Here is a 27,194-nt window from a genome sequence, read left to right on the forward strand (position 1 = left end):
TAACAAATTAATAGGAATGACGTGTCCAATCCGTTATCAATGTCTAAATTGATACATTTTTTACACATTAAACCTATATTGATGCAATTTTGCACATGACGCCTAAATTGATACTTCTCCAAAAACCATAGATCTGTTTTGATACCTTATCTCTAATAATAACCACCAAAGATTTGGATACATTACATTTATGACCATTAAATTATTAATGGTATCAAAAACCGAATCGGACATAAAATCGTATTTATAGATAGATTGCGAGTTATTTAGTCAGATCGAATGACTCAGATTGATCCTAGATGACGTAATAAATAAATAAATAATATATAATTAATTTAAAATTATTTCTATAAATTATATATATTCAAAATAAACTATAAACGAATTTTGGTTTTTTTTTTTTTTTTGTCAACTTGAGACTTAAATATATAACAGATAAATGAAGTTTAGAATAATTTGAAATAGTCAACATATACTATACCATGAAATCTTTTAAAAGTATATTATAAACTCAAAACAGACAAGTAATAAATACAAAATTAATATTTAAAGTGAACTATTTAAAATTATTTTGAAGAGGATAAAAAGAAATTAAATTTTTGCTAGTTTATAAAAAAATTAAAAAATATAAGCAAATTTGTTCAAAATATTAATTTTATATCACAAAAATGAAATTTATAGATAATAAAATAAATAAAATTATAGTTATGGGCTATCTATGTATTTTACCTTCCCAACGGTTACCGAAAGAGAAAAAGAAGAAGCACTCGCGGTGAAAATTTGGACGAAGAACGAGGGTAGAACAGTCTATTCATCTTCTTCAGTTACTCTCAGAGCAGCAGAAACGGAAAAAAAAAATGGAGCATAAAGAGTTCTCTCTCCCTCCTTCTAAGCAGTTCCCAAAAACCTCAGAAAACCCCTTCCATCTTCCTCCTTCCCCGGAGTTCTAGAGAGAGAAAAATCTTTACTATTTAGAGAGAGAAAGCACGGCGGAGTTGTGGAAATGGCGATTCAGTTCCCTGACGATTTCAAGTGTCCGATTTCTCTTGAAATAATGTCCGACCCGGTAATCCTCTCATCTGGACACACTTTTGACCGTGCCTCTATTCAGCGGTGGCTTGATTCCGGCCACCGTACTTGTCCAATTACTAAACTACCACTGCCGGAACATCCTATACTCATCCCCAACCATGCTCTTAGAAGCCTTATTTCCAATTATACCCTTCTTTCCCCTTGCAAATCACACTCATCGTCGGCCTCTCCTGCGAAACCACAGCCTCAAACCCTAATCTCTACTCTCACTTCACCGTCTTCTCCATTCAATTTTAAGCTCGACTCTCTCACGCAGCTCACCAGACTCACGAAGCTCGACCCTGCTCTTCGTCGCCAGTTGACCGAGTCTGGAGCGGTGTCTGCTGTTCTCAACTGTGTCAACTCTCCCGAGTCAGCTCTTCAGGAGAAAGCCCTCTCGTTATTACTCAATCTCTCCCTTGATGACGATAACAAGGTCGGTCTTGTAGCCGAAGGCGCAATTGGCCGCGTTGTCACAGTTCTTCAGGCCGAGTCTCCGGATAGCCGTGCCTTAGGATGCACTATATTGACTAGTTTGGCTGTGGTTGAAGTGAACAAAGCTACAATTGGGGCTTATCCAAATGCAATTCATGCCCTAATTAGGCTGCTCAAATATGGGAAAGGCAGAGAGGTGAAAGAAGCTGCAACGGCGTTGTATGCAATCTGTTCATTTCCAGATAACAGAAGGCGAGCGGTGGAATCCGGAGCTGTGCCGATTTTGGTGAGAATTGGGGGGATGGGGCTGGAGAGAGCAGTTGAGGTTTTGAGTGTGTTGGTGAAATGTAAGGAAGGGAGAGATGAAATGGGGAAAATTGGTGGATGTGTGAGAGTTTTGGTGAAAGTGATTAAGAATGGGAGCAGTAGAGGGATTCAATGTGGACTTTTCACTCTGAATACTCTGTGTACTTACTGTGAATTAATGTGTGAGCAAGCTAAAAGAGAAGGGGTTTTAGAGATATGTCTGGGTTTAATGGAGGATGAGAATGAGAAGATAATGAGGAATGCTTCTAGTTTGGTGCAAACATTAAGCGGTTGTCAATTGATGGACTGATGAAGAGCCTACAATGGAGGTGAGTTTGGGGGGGTTTTTGGGTTCTGTTCTTTTTTTCTAATGCCTTCTTCTTCTTTGTTGAATAGTTCTGTGTACAAATGAAAGAAAGAGGATTAGTTTGATGAGGATGTCTAATGTCTTTCTCCTTTTTTTTTTCTTTTGAATTCTGTACATTTCAATAAACCTATTCTGAACTCAAACTGTTGTAATTCAAAAGATTCCACACATTGGTTAATTGTAATTTCTTCTCAATTTCCAACATTTTCAATCAGAGTCTATAGGATACAATAGTTAAAGCTGTGAATTTAAGATATCAAAGTCATAAATTTGCAGAAATTTCTACGAAAGTTGTCACAGCCATTGAATTGAATGAGCAGTTTACCACTTCACCTCATCAAACTGCTTCCCTTTCATTAAGAGTATAATTGCATTCTTTGTGTTCCTGATAAAACATAGGAGATTCTTTATGTTCCCCCTCAAGCTCAAGCTTATTGGATCATATCATGTTCATAAGAGATTCTTTAACTTGTTATTGTTTTACTCAACACATATGAATTCCAATAAAAGATAAGAGATTCTTCTGTTGTTTTTGTTAGAAGTAGTTTGATTTTATGTTTGATGTATATATCAATCTGTTTAAATCTTGTAAAGGATGCTCTACTTCTATTTGGGGTGCTTTGATTAGAAAACATGAAGACTTGATTTATTGTGGTTGTGAAGAGGGCTTTTGTAGTTTTCTATGAGGTGCATAGAAGGGGTGGCAATTTCGGGTTATTCGGTTAATTGGGTTAATTGTGTCAAAATCGTGTTATGTAATGTATCCATATGATTACATATGATATAAATGTAAGAAAAATGGTGATCAATCACGTTGTCTATAAATTGTGTTATTATGTCAGCAGGAAGAAAATGATAATCTAATCTGGAAGTTCCCACTTGAGATTTAGTAATTCAGCCAAGAATTCTGTGAAACAGGCTTGCTAATTTTTTTATTGGTTCTGTTAATTGATGAGCGTTTGGTGGATGCAGTTGCTGTTGAATTTCACTCTCATTTAGTTGCTGCCTTTGACACTGATGAATTATGTTCTGTCATCAGTCAAGCAATGCCACAGGATGCAGTTGCTGTTGAATTTCACTCTCATTTAGTTGCTGCCTTTGACACTGATGAATTATGTTCTGTCATCAGTCAAGCAATGCCACAGGATGAATATTATCCGTGCTCGATGGAGATTCGTTCGCAACGAAGAATCCCAATTTGTTTTCCCTATGGGGTAGGATGAAAACAAAACCCTCAGAGAGGGATGGAGCAGGGACAGAGACCTTCCACCCTACCCCACGGGGACATGGACGGGGACAGGGCTTCCCCATCTTGATGGGGACATGGAAGGAAAGCAGTCTTTATCCCCATCCCGCTATCCTGCTCCATTTGTAATCCTAATACCGTTGTGTTAGCTTTGTAAACAAAGCAGGGATTTCTCAGCCTACCAGCAGACCCGACGAGAATGGATAATCTCCGAAAAAATTCTCCACGAGGTGGGAGATGGGGTTAGAGAACTGTCTCGGTCTTCTGCCCCACAAGGTTTACAACCCTAAATTGTGTTGTGTTGAAGTAGAGGCTTAGTTTAGTAGGACAATAAGAGCATTGACTAAGCAGATACTGCCATTGTAGCTATATATCATTGTCTTACTGCAGATTTCTTACAACATTTTGGATGGCGGACGTTGTTGGGGGACCAGAAAAGGGCAAATTTCAAACTTATGGGCGTGTCAAGCATTCAATATGATCAGGTTAGTGGCAGATTTATTCCTTCTTTCTACTGTTTGTTTATTTGACATGTTATACAGTAATTGTTAGGTAGATTCTATTGATGAACAGCGGAAACAAACAGAGACATTAAATGAAATTATTATTATTATGGTGCTAAAACCAAGGAGCCGCCTTTTGTACCCAATTTTGACTTGCCATGTTTTCTTGAAATGCCCACTATATTTTATTACTACCTACTCCTAGACTGAAAGGAGGAGTAAATTACACGCATGACTATTGTACTTTACTCCCAACTAAAATTATGTATATTAAACTTCAAAACGCTAACATAAGATTAAATCTGGTTGGTCGAAGTGGAAGAGTGTTACGGGTTTTCTTTGCGATCCTGGCATGCCTGAATGGAAAATTCTACCGCACGACAATTAGACCTGCATTGTTATATGGTACGAAGTGTTGGGCAGTGAAACACTGTCATATTCATAAGATGTCGGTGACGGAGATGCATATGTTGCGATGGATGTGTGGTCATACGAGAAATGATCGGGTGAGTAATGAAATAATTAAGACAAAAGTAGGGGGTTACATCTATTGAGAATAAAATGAGGGAAAACCGACTAAGGTGGTTTGGTCATGTAAGATGAAGATCGCTTGAAGGGTGGCAAAGAAACACAATGGTGAAGGCCTAAACAAATTTGGAAGATGGTGATTGAGAGTGATGTGAGTTTATTGGGGATTGATGAAAATATGGTAGTGGATAGGACGAAGTGGATGGAGAGAATTTATGTTGCTGATACGACTTGATTTTACGGTTTCATATGACGGTTAATGTTAGCCGACTCCGAATTATTTCGAAACTAAAGCTTTGTTGTTGTTGTTGAGTGTTGTTTGGTTAGGTGAGAGGGAGTGAATGTATAGAAAGATAGCTCCGGAAATTGTTATTTATGAAAAAAAACGTGGTTCTATGGTAAATGTGATTCTTGACAATTTTAATTTTTGGAAAATTTCATTTTGAGGCTGTCAACCGTTATTTTCAAGCGTTAATTGAAGTTTAATGGCTATAACGTTAGAAAATGTAAAGTTTAGTTGCATTTTGAAGTTCAGTGGTCATACCGTGGAAATGGGTAAAGTTTAATGACCATGAGTGTAATTTACCTTAGAAAGAAGGAATAATGGCTAAATTTGATCCTAGTATTTTCGAGAAAGGGCAGATTTAGTCCTAACATATGAAATGGTATAAAAAAAATTAATTTTTTTTTAATATATTTGCCATGTTTGGTAAAGAACTTTTTGAGGTAAAATTAGAAGATTTGAACCATTTTAGAGATTTTAACTAGTCAAACCTCTAATAGTGATATTTGATGAAAAGAGATTTGAAAGAGTTTATTGGATCCAAAAAGCTAATTTTGAAAAAGTTCATTTTAGCTTATTGTTCCATCTCTTTTGAATGACATTTTTACCCTTAATTACCACCCTTTAACTCCAAATAAATGTTTTTCATGTTCTTATTTGTCATGTATACAAACAGCTATAAGCAATCACTTAATTTTTACTAAACAAGTTTAAACAATTAACTAACAAAAAAGGTAATCACCTGACCACTATTTGTCAAACAGGACCTTTATGTTACCGAAAATTTGAAAATGACGGTGTGATTGTTATTTAACGGTTACATTGGATCTTCTAAATATCAATTATGTCTAAAGATATTTAGTATGTTACACAGTTACAAAAGAAAAAAAAACTTATTAATTACAAATTTGTTTTGTTAAAATGTCTGAAATGTTTATTGTGTTACTATTATAGTTACAAAAAACCAACAATAGAAAATATATGAAACTGCTTCAGTTTATCAACAAACTTGTTTAGAATGTTTGATATGACTCTTAAATAATACAAACTAGCCCATTTAATAAATAGAGCTAAAATTAATATCGCTTGAAAACGATAAGGTTAAATTTGTACCATTTCATACGTTAAGATCAAATTTGCACTGTTTTGAAAATGGTATAGTTAAATTTGATCTCTATTCTAGGAATAACAAAGAATAGTTTCCTTGTTGGAGTTGCTGATGAGAGCGTGAACATAAACCGGTCAGATTGTACCAATCACCGGTCAGATTGAACCAAACAAAACCAAATAGAATAGAGATGATTGTTTGTATTTTGGTTCGGTGAGAAAATAAATCAAACAATTTTTTTTAAGAGATGAATTTAATTTAAAAATTTATAGTCTAATTTTAGTAACGACGCATTTACTTTGTTCAATTTTAGACATATTCAAAAGAATCTTGCGATATCTGATCATTTTGCTTTTTTGTGGATTGAGTTTGTGATTTTTTATTTTAACACCTTCTCTAATTATTAATTTTTGGTCACGTTAAGCAAAATTAGTTAGTTGTGAACATTTAATTCAGTTAAAAGTGTCCTCATTTAATGTGTTAGAAAATTTGTTTGTTTGTTTTTTTTTACAGATCGAAATAAGAGTAATAAAGTTTTTATATAGTGACATTCACACAAAATAAATGTTTGCAAACAGATAAAAATGCAATACAAATTTCGAACGCAAATAAAATGAATGGTTAAACCGAGTTTTTGAAATTAGTTGTTCTCCTTCATCTTCTCTTGTTCAAACACTCATTTTTCGTTTATTAATATATTGTGGGTTTGTCAGTTCTTGGGTCACGGGTGCTCACCCCGTCTAAGTTCTGTCTCGTCCCAATTTCTATAAAAAAAAACTAAATATTTTGAGTGTGTTTCTCTTTACTCTTTTTATGGTCAGTAGAATGTGGGCAAGTGTGGAGAAAAGATATGTGAAACTCAAGTGAATGTCTGTCTATTCAAAGAAGTAAAGCTTCATACTTTCACTTTACCTTCTTTTATTGACATGCAATTCATGAATTTTTTTTTTTTTGAAAAAGCTTATGATGATGTTGATTCTCAAAAACATGTTCTTTGGGTAAAATTATCCTATTCTCACAAATTAATTAAAATCCGTTTAAACATTAACCAAATAATGACTTGAACGCGTTGAATGAGGCAAAATGCATACCTCATTGATTTTTCTTTTTTTTGTTCATTAAGTTATTGATTTTTTACTTGGATACATTAAGTATGTGATTTTTTATTTGTGGCCACATTAAGCTTTTTGCTTGAAATTAGTTAATTGTGAACATCTACTTCAATTAAAAATGCGTTATCATTTCACTTCTGTTTGTAATTATATTTTTTCTAGTTTGAAATAAGGTTTTTATAGTTTTTCTACTCATTACAAATTTTGGACGTATGCAAAATAAATAACATTTTGTTAATTGAAATTTATGTTCAAATCTTTTTTTTTTTTTTTTGTGATCAAGAGTGTGATGTGATGAAAAATAAAAGACCATAGATTTAATATGTCCAAATTAAAAATCAAAGGTTTAATGAACTGTTCTCTAAATAAAAGGTTTAATGGATCGAGCCTCAAGGTACTTTTTCCCATTGGATTATTGTGGTGTCTATTTCAGTTTTTCAGAGTACTGTTTAGCGTCTCACTCCAAACCGTAAAAAATATAGTGTTTAGTTTAGATTTATACAACACCTTTTAGACAAAATTATTGTTGTTATTCCCACAAAACACGTTTATTTAATGTATTCATATCTCTATAAAATTATTACCGACATAATAAGGTTTTACTTAGTTAAATAAATTATAATTTTTTTATTTTTATGTAGATTATTTTTATAATTTATTTATTGATAATTTAAAACATGTCCATATTTGACATTTTACATACTAACTGTAACAATTTATCACAGTTTTAACAAATAATAATAATTAATCAATTAAACCAAATAGAACGTAAATCGTTGACTATTTTATTTATATGTCACCATCAATTATTATAAAAAAAATTAAAATATATTTTGTTTACACCTTTTTTTCATCTCTCTCTTTATATGCAAGACTAATATATATATATATGCATGCTAGAGGCTATATGAGATGAAACTTTTCCGATTTGAATTCTCTTCGTAGAAGGGAAAACCACTTTCAAGCTATTTTACGGGTAAAACGTAAAAAGTGAGAGGTTATATTATCATAATTTATAAATTACGATAACATAGGAATAAAAGATAACGATAACAATAATGTAGTCAAAGTTTGTTAGATTTGAGTAAAGTTTAGAAGTTACAAAGAAAATGAATTTTCAATAATATAACACGTTGTTAATAGGTGATATAATACGATTTATCATTTATACATATAAACTAATAAGAGATCTCCTTTTGAAACTGTAACCGTCGGAACCACGTGGACCAGTCAAAAGATGCCTCAACATCACACACATCCTTATTCGCAATTATTGTCGTAATTAGCCGAATCACCTGTGTGGTTGTTAAGACCATCGCTCACTTAAGGCATCTTTTGACTGATCCATGTGGTTACGACACCTATGCAGTATCATCCCATCACTGGCTTAGACATCAGAGTGGGTTGTTAGTTACCGACCTCTCTTTAACCACTTTTCTGTTTTATCTCAGGTACCATGAGGACTCATCAAGTTAGTTCAAGATCGGTTTGGAAGGGGAAACCACCATAATAAACGCCTTTGGGAATGGAAGGATTGCCCTTCAGCTAAAACCATTTTGACTTAAATTCCTTCACACTTTGCATCTTCCAAAAAAGGAATGCTTTTCGATGACCGCTCATTTGCCAATAAATCATGTCGTTTGTCACTTTTAATGATTCTCTAACACGAACGAAACAGAGATCCAGTCAGCTCAACATCAAATTCTTCACATACCCTTGTGAAGGTAAGAAACTCCAACCAGTCATTGGGGAAATTTGGCACAGACAGAGGTCAAATTCAGCGAACACATTCAACATCCCATCGGAGAGAGGAAATCGCAACCCCCACTTTAATAATTGGGTGAAAACCCCAATTACCCATTGGGGGGATCAAATGCTCTTTGACGCTCCATCAGAAGACAGGCATCCATTTTGTCTAATTCAAGATAGGCAGCCACGACTTTTATAAGTTCTTCAGCCATCATAGTCGAAGGCTGGTCATAAACCAAAAGTTCACTTGTTTGGAGGAAGAAGCTTTTTTGTGGTCTCATTTTTCTCGGCGACCTTTGAAGTCTTGGATTTTTTTGGAGCCATGATAATTGTGTATATTCACAAAGTGAGGGGATCTTCAAAATTCTTAACCATAAGAAAAGAAGAGACTTATAGTTTTAAGAACTTTAAGGAATTACGAAAGAAGCTAGGAAAGAATTCTCAGGCACATTTCTCCTCCTTTTATAGACGATGGAAGAAGGCAATAAGGAAGTATAATTAATGAAAATGTCCCTAATCATTACGCCTTATCCCAAAGCAGTCTAAACGTTTAAAAAGACGACAAGAATTACATTGATCGATGGAAAACAACATGCAAAAGTGACACATGTTAGGAATTCTGAGAGACATCCAAAAAAGTAGTGAAAGGACATCACGCAGAAGTGACACATGTTAGGAATTTAAAGAGACTTCCAAAAAAGTAGTGAAAGGACATCACGCTTCTGCACCCACGTGAGCTGGCAGAACCTGATGGGTCACTTCATGTTTCCACCCTTTACCCGAAAAATAAAATATAATGACCAGTGATAGCTATCATATATCCAGAAACATAAGACAGAAACCTCGGTATGACATGCCTGATAAAATGTCAGTCAACCAACTAAGGGATTCGTCCTTCGATTTATCTTGGGAAATGAAGCCATAAAGCACCTCAGATTAGATGCTTCGGGCAATTTATTATTTATACACGTGGAACAATAAAAGACCTCCTTTCGAAACTGTAACCGCCACAACCACATGGACCTGTCAAAAGAGGCTTTAACATCACACACATCATTAACCGCATGCAATGTTGCAGTTAGCGGAATCACATGTGTGGTTGTTTTGACCTTTACTGACCTAACCATTGACTGACCGCCATGTGGTGTTCTATTTACATTTAAGGCGCACAACCTAAACCTCCTATAAATACAAGGTATATAGTATCCAAAAGGCATTCACTCCATTCTATTCACTCGCCTAAGCTCGTGTACTATTCAATATCATTCCATCACTGACTTAGGTATTAAAGAGGGGTCGCCGATTTCCGGTTCTTTTTTTACCACTTTTCTATCTTGCCTCAAGTATCTTGAAGACTCATCAAGTTCAATCCAGATTCCCTTCGCATGAATAGGTTACAATTTAGGGCAACAAATATAAATTACCCTACATTCTTTGTACTTTAATGTTTTTTTTTTTCTTAATTTGATTTGACAAAGACAAGGAATAAATCTCTCATCGTAGACAGAAGGAACTATTATGTACCTCAAAATTATGTGTGCTTGTTCAATGAATTAATACATTTTGGAAATTGCTTGATTAGGAAAATAATATGTCCATTAGTGAATTTAGAGTGAGATTCTCCTAAGTATGATTGGACAGACCACCTATTTAATTTTGGATTCTGTTTCTACTATTCTTAATGGATGTAGCCATGATGTTGGCACGGCCACCAAGTGACTCAGATTACCTATTCCTTTTTCTTAAACTAAATTTAATAGTCGGATAAAAACCGAAGGATTTGAAGTGGAAGCATGTTGTTATTTATGAATCGAATTTCAAAATTTTTTCCTAAACAAACAATCAGTGTGATCCAATCACTCTGATAAACAGTCAAACATCCGATGTTTGACATCAAATCCTTAACCAAGATCATTAAGTTCTTTAATAATCAAATTGATATTTATACTACGAGATTGGAATAAATACCTCTTGTAGATTCCAATCGGGTATTAAAGCTTCTCTAATGGTGAAGCCTCTAGTTAGTCCACTAAATCGATTAGATCAAGCCTCGAAAAAATTGATTAATCTTCTCAAAATCGAAAACTGATTCCGGATCCAATTTTTCTGAACCGCAAAAATCATATGTCTCTATTATTGTATATCTGTATACATATATATCTTTTGATATATATGTATATTTTTGTTTCAATCCATTCCTGGATTGAAACAAAAGCATGCACTAGGACACATGTCCTGGTGCATGTTATATATATATATATATATATATATATATAATAATATAATAATAATTAATTATATTATTATTAATTTAATATAATAATAATTAATTAACAACTTAATTAATTACTATTATATCCTTTATTCCAACAGTCAACACTTGACTATTGTATTTGGAGAAAGCCATCAATTTAAATTGAGGAAGAATAATAATTTATAATTTTCTCAATTGAATATTAAATTGAATATTAAATAGTGTTAGAATGTTTTGTCAATCCCATTGACATATTCAATTGTGTCAATCAATTAATTAAAACACTTTTAATTAATCAATTTAACTAAAACTTGATACAAACAACTTGTATGTGTGTGACTTTCTAGGTTCATCTTTAATTGGCATTAGAGGCATACTAATAACACTTATTAATTATGTTAGGAATCCAATTCCTTGTACTACAAGTGTATCCTATATAAGCTTAGCTTATATATACTTATAGTCCTCTAAAGGTCATGATCTCCAGCTAACACACTGCGCCATGACGTCCCAATTAAAGAATGAAGTTACTTGAAGTAAATTCATAATTAAACTAATTATGAACCATCGATCATAATTTCCATGCACTAAAGTCCTTTCATTAAAAAAATCAATCTTGACTAGAGTCACAAAGTGTCAAGCTCTGACCGTCAAGATACTAAGAAATATTGATTAAGTCTTTGATAAAATAAGACTCTCATCAAATAACCATTCTTTGATACTTATCTCATAAGGTGAGTCTTATTGTCCTGGCCAGGAACTCATTCCATAAAAAAACTAATCAACAACTATCTTAGGATTTATCTCTATTTACTTAGAGTAATGAATCCTCTATTAGCAAACTCTTGTTACACTACACAACTAACTATAGCGATTCACTGCCGGATTACCAGAATTAAGATCCCAGTACAAAGCAGGAACAAACTATAATTACTTGCGCAAGAACAACTAAGTTTCCTCAAGTCAAATGACTATATGCACTATTATGACCTAGATAATAATTATGTTGACTAGGAGTAAATCTTTGTGCAATTATTATCTAACGTCACAGTTCGAACCATTCACCTCTTTGAATGTCCACATATTTATTCAGATATCAACATATCAAACAGAATGAGATTTTCTGTTTCTGATTAATATCTCATACTAATCGAGAAAATAAACAGAGGTGATAGTCTAAGGATAAATGAATGTCCAATCACCGACTACAGGGGTGGAGCTAGGGGGGTAGGGGAGGGTCTCCCGACCCTCCGACCCTCCGACCCTCCGGAATACCCTTAACGAACAGTGGTTCAATCCCGAGCAGCCCCCAAAATAGTTAAAATTAGTACTTATAATGTAGAATGTGATTATATGACATAAAACTAAGTTTGCATAGTTGGTTTTGTGATATTTAAAGGAATCTCTACATCCTATTGGTCCTATGTTCGAATCTACCTCTCTTCACTTTTTTATCTCATTTTAATTTTTTCTCATAAACCTCATTCTCCTTTAAAAATATTAAGTATCATTTTTAATCATTATTAACCTCATTCTCCTTTATTATTTTTAATTGTATTTTTTTAGTTACAAAATTCATGACCGAGAAGACAATTTGATGAATAATTTCTCCAATTGACCAAACTTGTCAACGTTAGGGATAAAATTGCTCTTGGCTGCCAACGTTAAGGGTAAAATTGTACCATTTTAGACGTTAGGGGTAAAATTATTTTTAGGTGTAAACATTAGAGTATTTTTGCACATTATCCTTACTTTATATTGAATCTCAGTTGTTTTGTACCTTAATGTTTCCAATTATGATCAAATTTACCCTTATATTATCAAAAATTTGAAAATTTTGATCTGACTACAATGAATCAAAGCCTTAAGTCGTTATTATTAAAAAAAATCTTCATGCAATGGAGCCCCTCCGGACTTTGAGCTCTGGCTCCGTCACTGACCGACTATGAACATTTAAGATTATTATTTTACCAAAGAAATATATCTCATTATTATTAACTCTTAATAATATTATCTCTTTGTAAATAATCTTTGGACTAATATATATTCATTAAGTAATTAAACAATACAAATAATTACACATGAATACATATTTTATTAACTGCCATTTGGATACAAAATTTACACTGTAAAATATACAAAAGAAATGGCCTAGGACATACAACACTTACAAAAACTTCGAGTAAAAACTTTTAGAATGGGATTGAATTGTCAACTAAAAAAATATATTGGAAATTTTTGAACTCGATCGAATATTTGAATAATAAAAAATCTAAAACCGGATTGACCGTTGATTTTTTCTTAGGACCGAATGGATCACACCCCTTACACTGAACTTGGTGATTCAAATACCCGAGTCTTTGTTTCTAAAAGGTATAACATCTATTTGGTATCTCAAACTAACAGTTGCGTTCACATGAACCCTGATGACCACGTAAATTTAGTCATTCATCGTTAGATCTAGACGGATTAAAATCCTAAGGTGGAAATTCAAAACATCCTAAGGCTTATATTTAATCCGTCTAGATCTAACGGTGAATGACTAAATTTACGTGGTCACCAGGGTCCATGTGAACGCAACTGCCCAAACTAAAGCCTCAAAGTCAATTATGAGTATAATTATCAAAATCATCAATCAGATCCTTGAACTAAGTAAAGATCATCAATTGAGTCATCATCGAAAATCATTCGGTTGTACAGTTTCAAGTCATCTTCCCCAAACTCATTTTTCACCACCACAGAGATCATTATAGTCTATTTCAAATAGTTACAATTTGTGGTGGGTATTCGTATTTATCGTGTGGTGGGTATTCTGTCAATTATTTTTCCAAAATAGCTATCGACTTTAGTTTTCAATAATAATCAAACCCTTTATATTGAAACCAATGGGGTGTTTGCTAGCTATTTTTCATGTCATTGTTTACCTTTTTATTTCAAAAGGGAAAGTTTTAAGTGTTTGGTTAGTAACCTCCTATTTGCCTTTTACTGCTGAAAAACATCCCTTTACAAAAGCAGGGAATCCATGCTTTTTAGAAAAATAGTTTTTTCCAACAGCAAACTGTAACAACATACAGTAAACAGTAACAACAACAACAAACCTAACAAACGGGCTCCAAGAGAAATAGGATAGAAAATTAATAGGGAAAATTACACACAAATTCATGTTTTAACAATTATTTACAACTATGTCAAGTCATAATTTTGGATTATGTCAAACTAGTAAAATCAGTACTTTTTAATATATTTTAAGAATTAGAATTTACAAATTAGAAGTCTAGAATATATTTTCTAAGGTTTATGACTTATGAATTGGAGTCTAAAATTTTTAAACTATGATATTAAATTATAATATATAGGGAATAATGACATATTAAGAATTAAGATTATTAACATGACTTAGTTGTAATTTTGTACTTAATTATGATATTCATGTATTTGACCCAAATTAATATTTAATATTTGGGCCTGGCCCTGGCCTGACAGCAATCCTACTTATTTATGTTCCCAAGTATTGGGTCTAATGGGCTTTTGGTTTGGGCTTAGTATGGCCTTGTTAAAATACTAATTTCTGAATTAGGTCTTCAACCTTATTATGGGCTTTTCTTTTTGAATGGCTAAATTTCATTTCATTGGTGATGAATTATTGTGACTCTAAAATTTTATTTTTTAACCTAATCTTTTTTTAACTTTACAGTCTCAACTATTGTAGCATTAAAGTCCAAATCAATAAAAAAAAAATTCATTTAAAATTAACAAAATTATGACCTAAATAAATTTAATTATATCATTATTTTTTTTATATCACTATCAATTATGATCACAATACCTACTTTATCAATATGTTACATAGTATTAATATTATATATTAAAAAAAATACTATGATATTCCTATAATTAACTCTAACAGTAGTGGGTTGGAGATCCTTATGTGACAAGATAGTTATTAGCGTTTCTGACCCATCTTTTGGAATGGAGATCATTTTCTTTCCCATCACCGACTCTATAAAAAAGGGTAATGGAGATTTTCCATCCCATGGATATGGTATTACTCACCCATTGACAATCACAAGTTTACACTAATTAAGTTCCCTCGACTGGCTTTTTTTATTGACCAAAGTTTTGAATAATGGATTTTCTTTTGTTATATAGTATTATTATTAGAAAAGAGAAGTAGTAGAGTGTAGCAATAGAATAAGAGTTAATTAATTAATGTAGTGGTGAACCCAAAAAGTATAATAATGGCATCCTCTCAAAGGGCAACACCACCAACCACCATGAAGAAAAAGAAAGAAAGAAGAAAAGGGGATGATTGTGGAGAAGAAGGTTGAGGTAATGAAGATATAAAAAGTAAGATTTGAAGAAGACGTTTGGTCTCCCCATCTAACTAAGCAATGCCATCTTGGATTCTATAATTCATTGGCCCCCATTCTCCTCTTGCATTCGTGGAGCACAAGCCATTTTTCCTCCTCTACCTCTTGTGGGTCCTCTTGACAATTAGGTACACGGTTCGAGAATATGATATGAAATCGACATAAATTTCTATCTTTTCAGAGTTCTTTACTTATCGAATACAAAGTTAGTTTTAACTTATTTAGACTAGAAGTCTCCACTCATATATAAAAGGGTCCAACTCTCATCGTTAAGGTGCAATAACTCAACTCATCTCAGAGTGTTTTTCCTAAATTCTTTCTTCATCTCTTTAGATTATAACTGACTCGAGCGTCAAAGTATCCATCAGCAAGGATCCGACCAAGCTTTGTTTTGTAATTTCAAGAAGACGCATCCAATCTCCACCATCAGGTTTACTATCTGGATTTTCCCATCATGGTATCCGATCTTCAATAGAAGAATTTTCCTTTGACGTTATCATTAGTGCAGTAAGTGTGGACATGAGAACTTTTATTGGAGTTTGGCAAGTCTATCTTGATAGAAACAAACATGGTTTCTTTAAGGATGATAGATAATTCCCCTAACATAGCCAAGATTTCTCGGAAACGAAAGAGTAACTTTGTTTATGTCGTCATCAAGGGATTGGATCCCAACCCCAATACTAAAAAAGTCAGGTCCTCAAAAAGTAAAGAGATTGCCTTGGATAGCCGAGATTCTCCTAATCTTTCCTTTCCTTATGTCAGGCAAACACCTATCTTGCACGCCAATGTCTTGGCATCACATCGTTGATAGAAGGATACATCGTGAAATTTTTTACTGATAGACACCAATAGTTCTATTAATCTGATCACAAGAGACGTGGTACGATAATTGTAAATAGAGCGAATCAGGGTTATACATGTGCAAGTATAAGTGATATGTTTAAGCTAGTGCAATATTCTAGTAAGTGATTGTGTCACTTTGAGTTGTGTATTATGGGATGAATAACATTAGTTAAAGGTAGATTGCGAACTTATGATAGAAGAATTTGACTTTGCCTATAATATCATTATGGGAAGGCCTTTTCTATCTTGAATTAGAGGCCCTCATATCGATTAGAGATCAATCCTTGTGCATTCCCATGGAGGAGAGAATGTCAATAGTTAGAGGCGTCCCTCAAGTATCTCTATAGACCTTAATAATTGTCTCCCCAGAAGATGACCTAGAAATCGAGGAAGAATAGACTTAGAGTACAAAGCAAGGTAGAGAGATCAAGACATTTGATGTTGGAGAGGATCGTATGCTTCAGGGTGCCAAGAATTTGAAAGACGACGTAAAACAGGAGATTATAAATCTCTTGTTAAAACAATATGATGTGTTTTCTTGGCGGATGAATGATATGGAGGGAGCAGATCTGAGGACAATCATACAAAAGCTCAATATTAATTCAAAAGCAAAATCGGTTCTATGTAGAAAATGAATCAAACGCTAGATAGGCAACAATAAGTTGATAAGGAGATAGATTAATTACTGAAGGTTGGCTTCATCCGGGAGGTGTATTATCCAAACTGGATGGATAATGTAGTCCTAGTAAAGAAGCCAAACAAATCACAATAGATGTGCGTATACTTTACCAAATTAAACAATACTTGCCCAAAAGACAATTATCCCAAACGCTAGTTCGAGCCTTAAAAAGCTAAATTTGAATTATAGGGGGATTCTAATAACATATATGAATATTGGACATTCAATTATAGATCATACTGAATCCTCATCCCTCATCATCTAGATGTATTATCCGAGCTTCCAAAATCTTCCTTTTTATTTAGCCATTTCAAAGACTTCTCTCCTATTTAAGATTGTCCACTGCGCGTAAATAACGCCACCCAATAAGAAATCTCTATCTTTTCGGAGTCATTTTCTTATCGGATTGAGAGTGAGTTTTCTCATTTTTATACTAGGAGTCTCCACTCCTATATAAACTGGCCAACTCCCCTCATTAAGATACAATAACTTAACTCATCTCAAAATGATTTTGCTAAATTCTCAATTCACCGCTTTAAATCAGATCTGATTTGAACGTCGAAGTATCCATCCATCACTAGGGATCTTACCAAGTTTTGTTTTGCTGGTTCAAGCAAACACACATAATCTCCATCATCAGCAATACTATCCGAATTATCCCATTCTGATATTCGGATCCTCGATGAAAGAATTTTCCTTGGACGTGATCACTAGATATCCAGAAGCAGCTTTTAGAATCTCTTCCTTATTTGATTAGGAAATATGGACAATTGAGATTAGTTCCCTTATTGAAGAAATTGTATCATTTTAGGATTCTTTCCTAGTTAGTAAAGTTTCATCTTATTATGCATAAGATCATTTAATCCCTATATAAAAGTTGAGGCCGTCATGGTACATATGACATTACATCAAAATATTATTGTTTTATTGAGATTTAGATCAAATATAGACTGACTTGAGCATTGAAAAGTCCCCCGTCGGATTCTTTCTTTAGCTATTTGTTTTGCATGATCAAAATAGATCTTTCTTAAAGTCGTCTCCAGATCTATCGAGGTGAAAATTTCTTACTACGTTATCAACATGTAAATTTTTGGATTAGGCTAAGCATGTCTCATTAACTAAAAAATAACGCGAAAATTTAAAATTATTATTATATCTTCTTATACTTTTACATGTCACCTTAACTGATAAAGGTAATCAATTTACAATTATTATCAGAGATGGTAAAATTAAATGTAACTTGTAAACACATTACATGAACCTAACATGATATTAACGGATTATGGATTTATTAAATAGATTTTAGGTCAAATATTTAGATGCTTAGGATTAAACTGTTTCAAAAAAGTCATAAATATTTAGAAATATTATATCCTCCAATACTTTTTAATGTCACAAATTGGTAGTAAAATACAATCAGCAAGCACGATGGGAACTCGACACTGATCCGATTGGATTGATGTCATTATGATACAATATTTTTTTGAGTTGGTTTGGTTTTATTCATTCGACACTAACTCGGTAATTGACACAATATGAACATGATAGTTGTTATCCCTACTTGTTATAGGGATATCGAATAAATTATTGTATTATAATCATCTTATATAATCTATATATTATATATAATTACATACGATAATAATAAATTAAAATAATAATTGTATCGAGTTATTTCTATTAATCGTACTATCTTTTCCAAAATTAATAGCTATACGTCATTATTTACAATTCTTTTTACATTATATATATAGATATTTGTTTCCGTCAACATAATATTCGAATCTAAGACCTTGGTGCTTCTTCTATAACTATTTCAACCAGTAACTTGTTTGAATAATTTAATGTAATTACAAAGAAAAATATATTAAATATGAAAACTAAATCTCTATTATTTATTTCGAAATGAAGGATCCAAATTATCTAACAAAAATCTTTTTTTTTTTTTTTTAGAAAAATGTTTGTAATTTCACAAGATGAAAAAAAGAAGAAGTACAACAAGCAAAATATAAAGAATAAAACCTCGTATGATTACAGGCTAAAACAAATACAATATCCACAAAGGGATGAAAATGACTACAAAGAGCAAAAAGAATGTATAAAAAACACAAAACAATAATATGTTTCTCGTAAATAAAGAGCTAAAATCATAGTTTTTATTAGTTAGATATATATTTCTTTATTTTTTGTGGGGTAAAGGTGCAGTATCTTTTACCATTTTCACATTTTGGTGTATAACCTTCAATTTTATACATAAAATTGTATAACAATTTGGTGACCTCTCACTAAAGTGTACATCTAGTACATATGACCGGTCAACACGAAGTTAACGTGACACGTCAGCAATTTGACATCCCTAAAAGTCAAAAGTTGATCGGTCAACGCGCCACATCAGTAATTTTGACTTTTAGGGAGGTCAAATTGCTCATATGGCGCGTTGATCAGTCCCAATTACCGGTTGTACACTTTAGTGGGAAGTCACCAAAAGGTTGCATAGTTTTATGTGTAAAAGTGAATGTTGTACACTAAATTGTGAAATATAAAAAAAGTTGTACACCACGTAAGTAATCTACCCATGTTTTGTGATATCACACCAAATAAAGAAACTGAAAGTACACGGACAGGTAGACCATGAAGACCCTTATGCAAAAGGCATAATTACTTAAGACATGCATCTCAATCATAAGGGCGGCTCTTAATCCCCAGAATACATCGTAACTTACGGAAAAGGGAGACAGACGCAAAATGGCATGGACATGTGGGCCTATTAAATATTGATACGTGGAAATCCTCCCAGTTGCAGGGTACCATTCATTTATCTCTATAAATAGTTACTTCAAAAAACGTAAGCAATCACTTTACTCTTCACTCTGCTTTCTAATCATTTACTTACTCTTAGTAACATCACTGACTTAAGCATCATAGAAGGGATGCCTCCGATCCCTCTCTGACAGTTTGCTGATCTCACCTCAAGTGTACTGGAAGCTGTTTATGAAGTTTGCGTCCTAAATTGGGAGACATCATTTTGAAACAATTTCTTTTGTCCATGGAAAAAGAAAAAGAAAAAAGACATTGATTAACGTAGCAAGATAACATAATAATTGTAGTTATTGGGTGTTAATTATGTTAATTATGAGAATTAGAAGAAGAGAAAGAAAGAAAGGAAGCATGCTTCGAGACAAAGAGAGTATTGATAATGGATTGTACTAGTACTTACTTTCTTTCCCTTTAGGTCAACAAATAACAACTCCTCTCATTAACATGACCCCATGTGGGGTGTAGGGATGGTATTGGGTAGTATATTCGCGGATACCCGACACTACTCGACTTTAATAAGACTACTCGTACCTTGTTTAAAAGTATATGTAACGGATACAGGATCAAAACCATTATCCGTTAGGGTAATGGGATGGGTATGTGAATACCCCTAGGGTACCCGGTACCCATTACCCGTCATAACTTTTTTATATATTAAAAAATATCATTATTTTTTAGATGTAAGATGTGAGATTTGAACCCTCAATATTTTATCCTTCAACCATTGAGTAATACCACTAAGCTACTTTATTCTTATTGATTAAGATTTAATTTATTTAAATTTTTAGATGAATGATTTATTAAATTTATACTTTATTAAATTTAGAATATTTTTTGTTTTATTTATTGATTCTTAACAGATAAAGGTACCCGCGAGTACCCGTGAATTAAATGAGACGGGTATGAGATGCAAAAAGTATACCCGTTAGAATAATGGGACGGATACAGGTAATTAAAAAATAAAAGGGTAAGAGTTTGAGATTGACATTACCCACGGGTACCCTGTCTGTTGTCATCCCCTAAGAAGGTGGTGATGAGGTAAGAATGAATTGAATCTCATATCAGAAATGGAGAGGAATTGACTAATTATATTAGTACAATGTGTCTTCAATATGCGTAGACGCGTTTTAATATCGCAAAGCTTAAGCAATTAGACTTGACCTAAAGCAGTTGTTAGATCCATCTTTAACATCCAACTCTCTAAATTTCACAAAAGTTGGTGGACTTGTAAAGACCATATCAAGCAGCGCTATTCTTAGGTATGAGCAGGAGGGACGCCTGTCTAGAAACCTAAAAGTAACATTTTAAAAAAATAATTATACATTTAAACAATCACAATACATATCCACGGTTCAAGGGAGGGAGATACCCAAAACAACATTTTTTTATGAAAAATTACATAAATATTACAAAGCATATTGATGTATAATGATTTGACATCTAGAAATGTTTCCTAAATAATGTTTTATATAAGTAACTAGGTAATTAAAGAGAAATAAAAAAAGTTGATATGAAATTTGGTGTTTTTATCATATATCTTTTCGAGTGTAATAATAAAAAAAAAAGTGTTATTTTTCAAGCAATTTTTCTTTGGTTAAAGCACTATTTATTTAGCCTTCCGTCTATCCAAAAATGTTGATTTTTTTCTCAAGATCTATCATTTGGAATTTGATGTATATCTTTTTAAATGTAATAAAAAAATGTTATTTTTCAAGTTATTTTTCTTTGGTTTAAAGTACTATTTGGCCTCCAATCTATCTAAAAATTTGATTTTTGACTTATTTTTTTTTAGTAGAAAAGGAAAAGAAAAACGAACAACAACAAACTACCCAGGAATTAGCCTAGGGAAGCTAACCCCAATCCTATCTTCTAAGAGAAGAGGAGAGATGAAACTAGGGGAAACAGGAAGGGTAGTAACGCCTAACGTCTCTTCATGGCCCGCCGCCGCCAAGCGATCAGCAACATGATTCTGCTCTCTAAAAATGTGTCTGAACTCTACGAACTCAAAGGAGGAGCAAAGCCTTTTAATAGCTTTGATGAGGTTGCGACTGTTAAGACCCATAGAATGATTCTCAGAAATCATTTTGATTGCTTCCAAATTATCAGACTCCACAAAGAGCCTCTTAACACCCAGCCTTTTAGCAAGATTGATTCCAGTAAGAATAGCCCAGAGCTCCGCAGAAAAGGAAGAACCCAACCCTAAATTCTGGGAGAACCTAGAAAGCCAGACGCCCCCTGCATCTCTAAGCACACCTCCAGCCGCAATCTTACTGTTACTGAGGCAGGAACCATCAGTATTCAGCTTCACAACCCCCTCTCTTGGCCTGCTCCATCCCACGAGATGGACATCACAACACTGAGAGGCTCTGGCAAGGGACTCTCCTTTGAAACTACCGATAATAGAGAAAAGTTTTTTCGAGAAGAAATCAGCTAAGTTTGTTATAAAAACAGTTTTATCTCCAAAAATCTCCTCGTTTCTCCATTTCCAAAATTGGTGACAGATAATAGCAAAGAAAATGTCACCATGCTCCATGTATGGAAGCAACTTTCCTCTAACACCATCAGAGAACCAGTCGACCTCAGAATGTGCCATGAAGGAAGAGAAAATATGGTGTGGGAGAATTTTCCTCCAAACCTCTTTACTATTAGAGCAATCTCTAAGAGCATGGCACAAAGTCTCAACATGGCCTCTGCATCTACTGCAAGCTCCAGAATCAGCCAAGTGCCTTCTGTGCCTATCCGAATTAGTAAGAAGTCTGTCTTTAACGCCCAGCCACAGGAAACTCCTAATACGGAAAGGAACTTTAAGGGTCCAAATCGACTTCCACACATCCGAGGGAGGATCAGATCTAAAGAGAGAGAAAGCTTCAAAGGCCGACTTGCAAGAATAAACTCCATTGTTAGTTAGCGCCCAGCAGTGCCTATCCAAGTCTTCCTCTTGATTACTCACCTTCACTCCCCGCATTCTAAGGAGAGTCTCAAGGCTAAAGAAAGTATCAAACTTTGACCAGATCCAGTCCCCTTCCGAGTCAACCACATCGGCAATCCTCTAGTTGCGTATATCACTAGGCGGGGGGGAAGAACACACCTCAATTAACGGTTTATCCCCAATCCATTTATCAAACCAGAAACTAATGGACTTACCATTCCCCACCTCCAGGCCAACTCCCGAGCAGAACTCATCAAACACAGCACTAAGTCCTTTCCAAAGGAAGGAACAATTAGCAACTCTCTCTTTCGGGCCCCCGAAGATTTTGTCTTTCCGATACTTACCATAAAGGAGGTGAACCCAAAGAGAGGAGGGGTTTTGCCACATACGCCAAAGGAGTTTCATTAATAAAACTTTATTATTATCCTTTGCTTTCCTAATACCCAGACCCCCAGAATCTTTAGGCTGGCAAACCTCACTCCAAGGCACAAGATGGATCTTTCTGCCCTCCGCAGCTTCCCCCATAAGAACCTACGGTTAATCTTGTCAACATCATTAAGCACAAGATCCGGAAGCTTACAAGCTTGCATGATGTGATTGGGAGCAGCACAATTAACAGATTGAATTAACGTGAGGCGGCCAGCGAGAGACAGAGTCTTGGCTTTCCAAGTGGCACACTTCGAATTAGCTTTATCCAAAGTCTCTTTGAAGGAGCCTTTAGACACACGCTCACTGTGGAGGGGAACACCCAGATACTTCCCAAGAGAATCAGTAAGAGGAATACCTGAGAGATCACTTAATCTCTTACAGACTCTCTGATTCATATTCTTAGAGCACATCATCCTAGATTTCTAGATATTAAGCTTCTGCCCAAAGGCCGAACAAAAACAATCCAGAATATCCATAATGACTCTCAACTGCTCCTCATTGCCCTCAAGAAAGATAAGGACATCATCTGCAAAGAATAAGTGAGTCACCTGGGGACAGAAGCTGTTGATCGCCACAGGATGGAAACTCCCATTATCAATCGCATCCTGAATCAGGTGAGAGAGCCTCTCCATAGCAATAACAAAAAGGAAAGGGCTCATAGGATCCCCCTGACGGATTCCTCTGTCTAGGGAAAATTCCTCCGACATATCCCCATTGACCATAACTTGAAACACAGGAGAAGAAATACATACCTTAATTAAACTTCTCCAGTTGTCCGGGATTCTAGCTCTCTCAAGGCTCTCCATCAAGAAATCCCAATTAATTCGATCATAGGCCTTCTCTAAATCTAGCTTCAGAGCCACAATGCCTTTCCCCCCTTCCTAATCTTCATCGTGTGGACCATCTCTTGGGCGATCACCACATTATCCATCATTTGTCTACCAGGCACAAAGCTACCCTGATTCTGACAAATGATCGCAGGAAGAATGCCACGGATTCTATTAGCCACAATCTTTGTAACAGTTTTGTAAAGAACATTACAAAGACTGATAGGTCTCATATGCAAAAAGGAAGAAGGCTTATCAATCTTAGGAATCAGAACCAGGAGGGTTCTATTAACCAGCTCAATATCCTTCGAACCACTGAACACCCCCAAGACAAAATTATAGATGCCTTCCTTCACGACATCCCAATGCTTATGGTAAAAGCCCGCCAGAAGACCATCAATCCCAAGAGCTTTAGAAGCCCCAATGCTGAAGATAGCTTGGTCAATCTCTTTTTGGGAAATAGGTTGAAAGGCCTCCTGACTACAATCCTCACTGATTAAAGGAAATGTAGCAATAGAGTGAGCCCTCTCCAAAAGAACTCCTCTTTGAACAGCTCTCTGTAGAAATCCAGGGCTAAGTTCCGAATAACCTCATCTTCATAAACCCAATCACCATTAGAATCCTTAATGGCCTCAATTCTATTTCTCTGCCTTCTGATCAGGGTAGAGAGATGGAAGTATTTGGTATTACGATCCCCATCTCTAATCCAGGACTTCCGAGACTTCTAGAACCAAAGGAACTCCTCCTGCCTAAGCACAGCCTCCAGCTCCTTCTGAAGGGTTCTGAGGAGGCCCTCAAGGCTATGATCAAACCTCCCCTCCAACCCGCGTTGAATGCCCTCCATCCTCTTTAATAACTTGTTCTTCCTTCTGATAATATGCCTGTTAACAAGGGGAGAAATTCCGATCAACGTTCGTCCCTGTGGGGGCGTCGTTGGGTTCGACGGGGGGAAGCTCCGATGCCAAAGTCAGTAAGGTATTTCAAGGAAAACAAACTGAATTGACAAGGATAGTGATAAAAGCATACCTCGATAGCCTAGGAGGTTGGGCTATATATAGCTGGGAAGTTATAACCTTTAGGCAACTAGAAAGTCACCATTAATGCCTCATTAATGGCGGTTACAGGTTATCTTTAATGTGGCGGTTAGCTAATTGATAGCTCATTAATGATCTTTTATGGCCGTGTCGGCGGCCAGCCGTTATAGAGGCGAATGAAGAGATTCGCCTTGTCGGTCCGCCAGCGGATCTCTCAGAGCTGGTTTATAGAGATCCGCCCATCAGCTCCCTTTGGAGAATCACTACGCGGCGTACGTAAAGGCGAATATCCTTTTTGGTCCTCAGGATAGTATCTCAATGTTATCAGAAGCCCCCCCAAAATGCTCTAAAAGTCCTTTAGGGCTTTTGAACTTCCGCGCGCCGTCATAAACATCCGCATTAATGAGCACTCTGTTCGATGCCAATCGATGAGTGACACGTGTAACGGACACACTGTCCCAGGAAAGAGAAGACATCCTTCTTCCTCCTTCGCTTTCTCTTTCTTCTTCATTTCGTCTTCCCTCTCGTCTTTTCTGCGCGAAGTTTTTTCCTGGAAATTTCAGAGTTTTTGTTTCGAGCTTTCGATTTCACATGTAAGTTTATCTTCTTCTTTTTAATCTTTCTTTGAATGTTTAGGAGTTCTTCGTCGTCTTCTAGATCGACCTCCGAGCTTTTTAATTTGGCTCCTTCCCCTGAAATCGTAGTTGATTTTAGTTGGACAACCTCTTCATCGGAGAACTCATCTTCCTCTGAGGAAACAGTTAGCTCCGATTTTGCTGGGTTTAGTAACTCGGCGCGTAATCCCTACCAGACTCGTTCTACTAGGTATCCTTCTCTTTTTACTTCTATCTCCGGCGCAGTTCCGGCCGGTGACCCTAGGTGGTTCCGGGGATCAATGGCCTCTTCTTCGATTCCTCTGAGGAAAAAGAACCCTAGAGCGGAGTCTACTCCGTCTCGTATGAGCGCCGCTGATCTAGTAGATCTGGCGAATCGCTTTCCCTGTATTAAAAACTATGAGACCCAGCTCGCCACCTCTCATCAACGTCCTTCCTGTCCGCCTAGCGGCTTCCTCACAGTACATTGTAGTCATGTGGAGAGAGGGTTCCGACTTCCTCTTCCAAAGATGATGGCGGATATCCTCTCTTATTTTGACATCACCGTCAGCCAGCTTCATCCTAACTGCTGGTTGGACATAGCTCTGGACTGCTTCTTTGCTTCGAATTTAGGAGTTGTATATACGGGTCGTATCTTTAGAGCTTTTCACAAACCTTCGAAAAGGAAATCTGAATCTTATCTCACGTTCGCCAAATTCGGAGTATACTCGCCCTTCAGTGACAAAATGTCCAATGTCCATTGCTGGGACGAGAGTTTCTTCTACGTGAAGATAAAGGATGGCGAACCACTGGGTTTTCCTTCAGTTTGGAATCCCAGGCCGCTACATATGGTGGATGACATGCGTATCCTGATAGACAGCGATGAGAAGGTGGCGGAGCTCATGAAGCAAATCAAGGCGGACGCATGGACATATGCGGATGCCCTAGCCTTTATGATGAGTGAAATTCCCTTGATTCGCCGAGTGGGGGATCAATTCATTTACTCCAAGATTACGCAATTTGACCAAGGTACCTTTCATTTTCTTCACGAACCTTGATTATTTTAATGTTTCCTTTGGCAGGGGTTTATCTAAGGCCAATCACGCTCTTGCAGAGACGCGTAGGAAGTTTTTGGAGGCCGAAGCACGCAAGAAAGATCAAGCGGCGAATCCTTCGACCGCTGTTGGCAGACGTCCTGCGGAAACGGGGGTTGCTCCGCCAGTGAAGAAGAGGAAACCCAACATCGTTGGGGTTCCTAAGCTTATGGCGGATGCCATGAGGTCCGCCAGACCTGTCGAGGAGATTGCACAGGTAGTTCACCTTTGATTTCCATTTTGTTCCTCAAGCTCTGGATCGGAGTTCTGACCTTTTCATGTTTGTGTAGACGGCGAGGCCTGACATGGGTGGATATTGGTCCGCCAAATTGGGAGCCCAAGGCTCTTTTGAGAACGAATCCATCCTTAATGACCTGGATGAGGCCTTGGGTCAGGTGGGCGAAGTGCAGAGGAATTATAACCAGATTCCTGGTTCAATTCATACCCAAAAGGGGAAGATGGAGCTCCTTTCGGTGAGTTTCTTTTAGAAAAGATGTAGAAAGAATTAGTTCCTTAATCTTTTTGTTTCTTGATTAAGTCGTTTGTTTCTTGACAGTTGTATGCTCGCCTTCGCTCCCTGGAAAATGAGCTCCTTCAGAATGTGGCGGATAAGGCCA

The 27,194-nt window shown here is 35.6% G+C and overlaps 1 protein-coding gene across 1 annotated transcript; it reads left to right on the top strand.

The window, feature by feature from the left end:
• Window positions 1-831: 831 nt before the first annotated feature.
• Window positions 832-2,383, top strand: LOC136232783 (U-box domain-containing protein 8). The gene has a single exon (XM_066022190.1). The coding sequence runs from the start codon at window positions 1,004-1,006 to the stop codon at window positions 2,120-2,122; it is 1,119 nt and encodes a 372-aa protein (XP_065878262.1). The 5' UTR covers window positions 832-1,003; the 3' UTR covers window positions 2,123-2,383.
• Window positions 2,384-27,194: the final 24,811 nt, after the last annotated feature.

Source organism: Euphorbia lathyris, chromosome 6 (assembly GCF_963576675.1).
Source record: "Euphorbia lathyris chromosome 6, ddEupLath1.1, whole genome shotgun sequence".
Lineage (NCBI taxonomy): Eukaryota > Viridiplantae > Streptophyta > Magnoliopsida > Malpighiales > Euphorbiaceae > Euphorbia > Euphorbia lathyris.

Bases quoted from the DNA above. Each gene is read 5' to 3' on its own strand.
- LOC136232783 (XM_066022190.1), top strand. From the start codon at position 1,004: ATGGCGATTCAGTTCCCTGACGATTTCAAGTGTCCGATTTCTCTTGAA.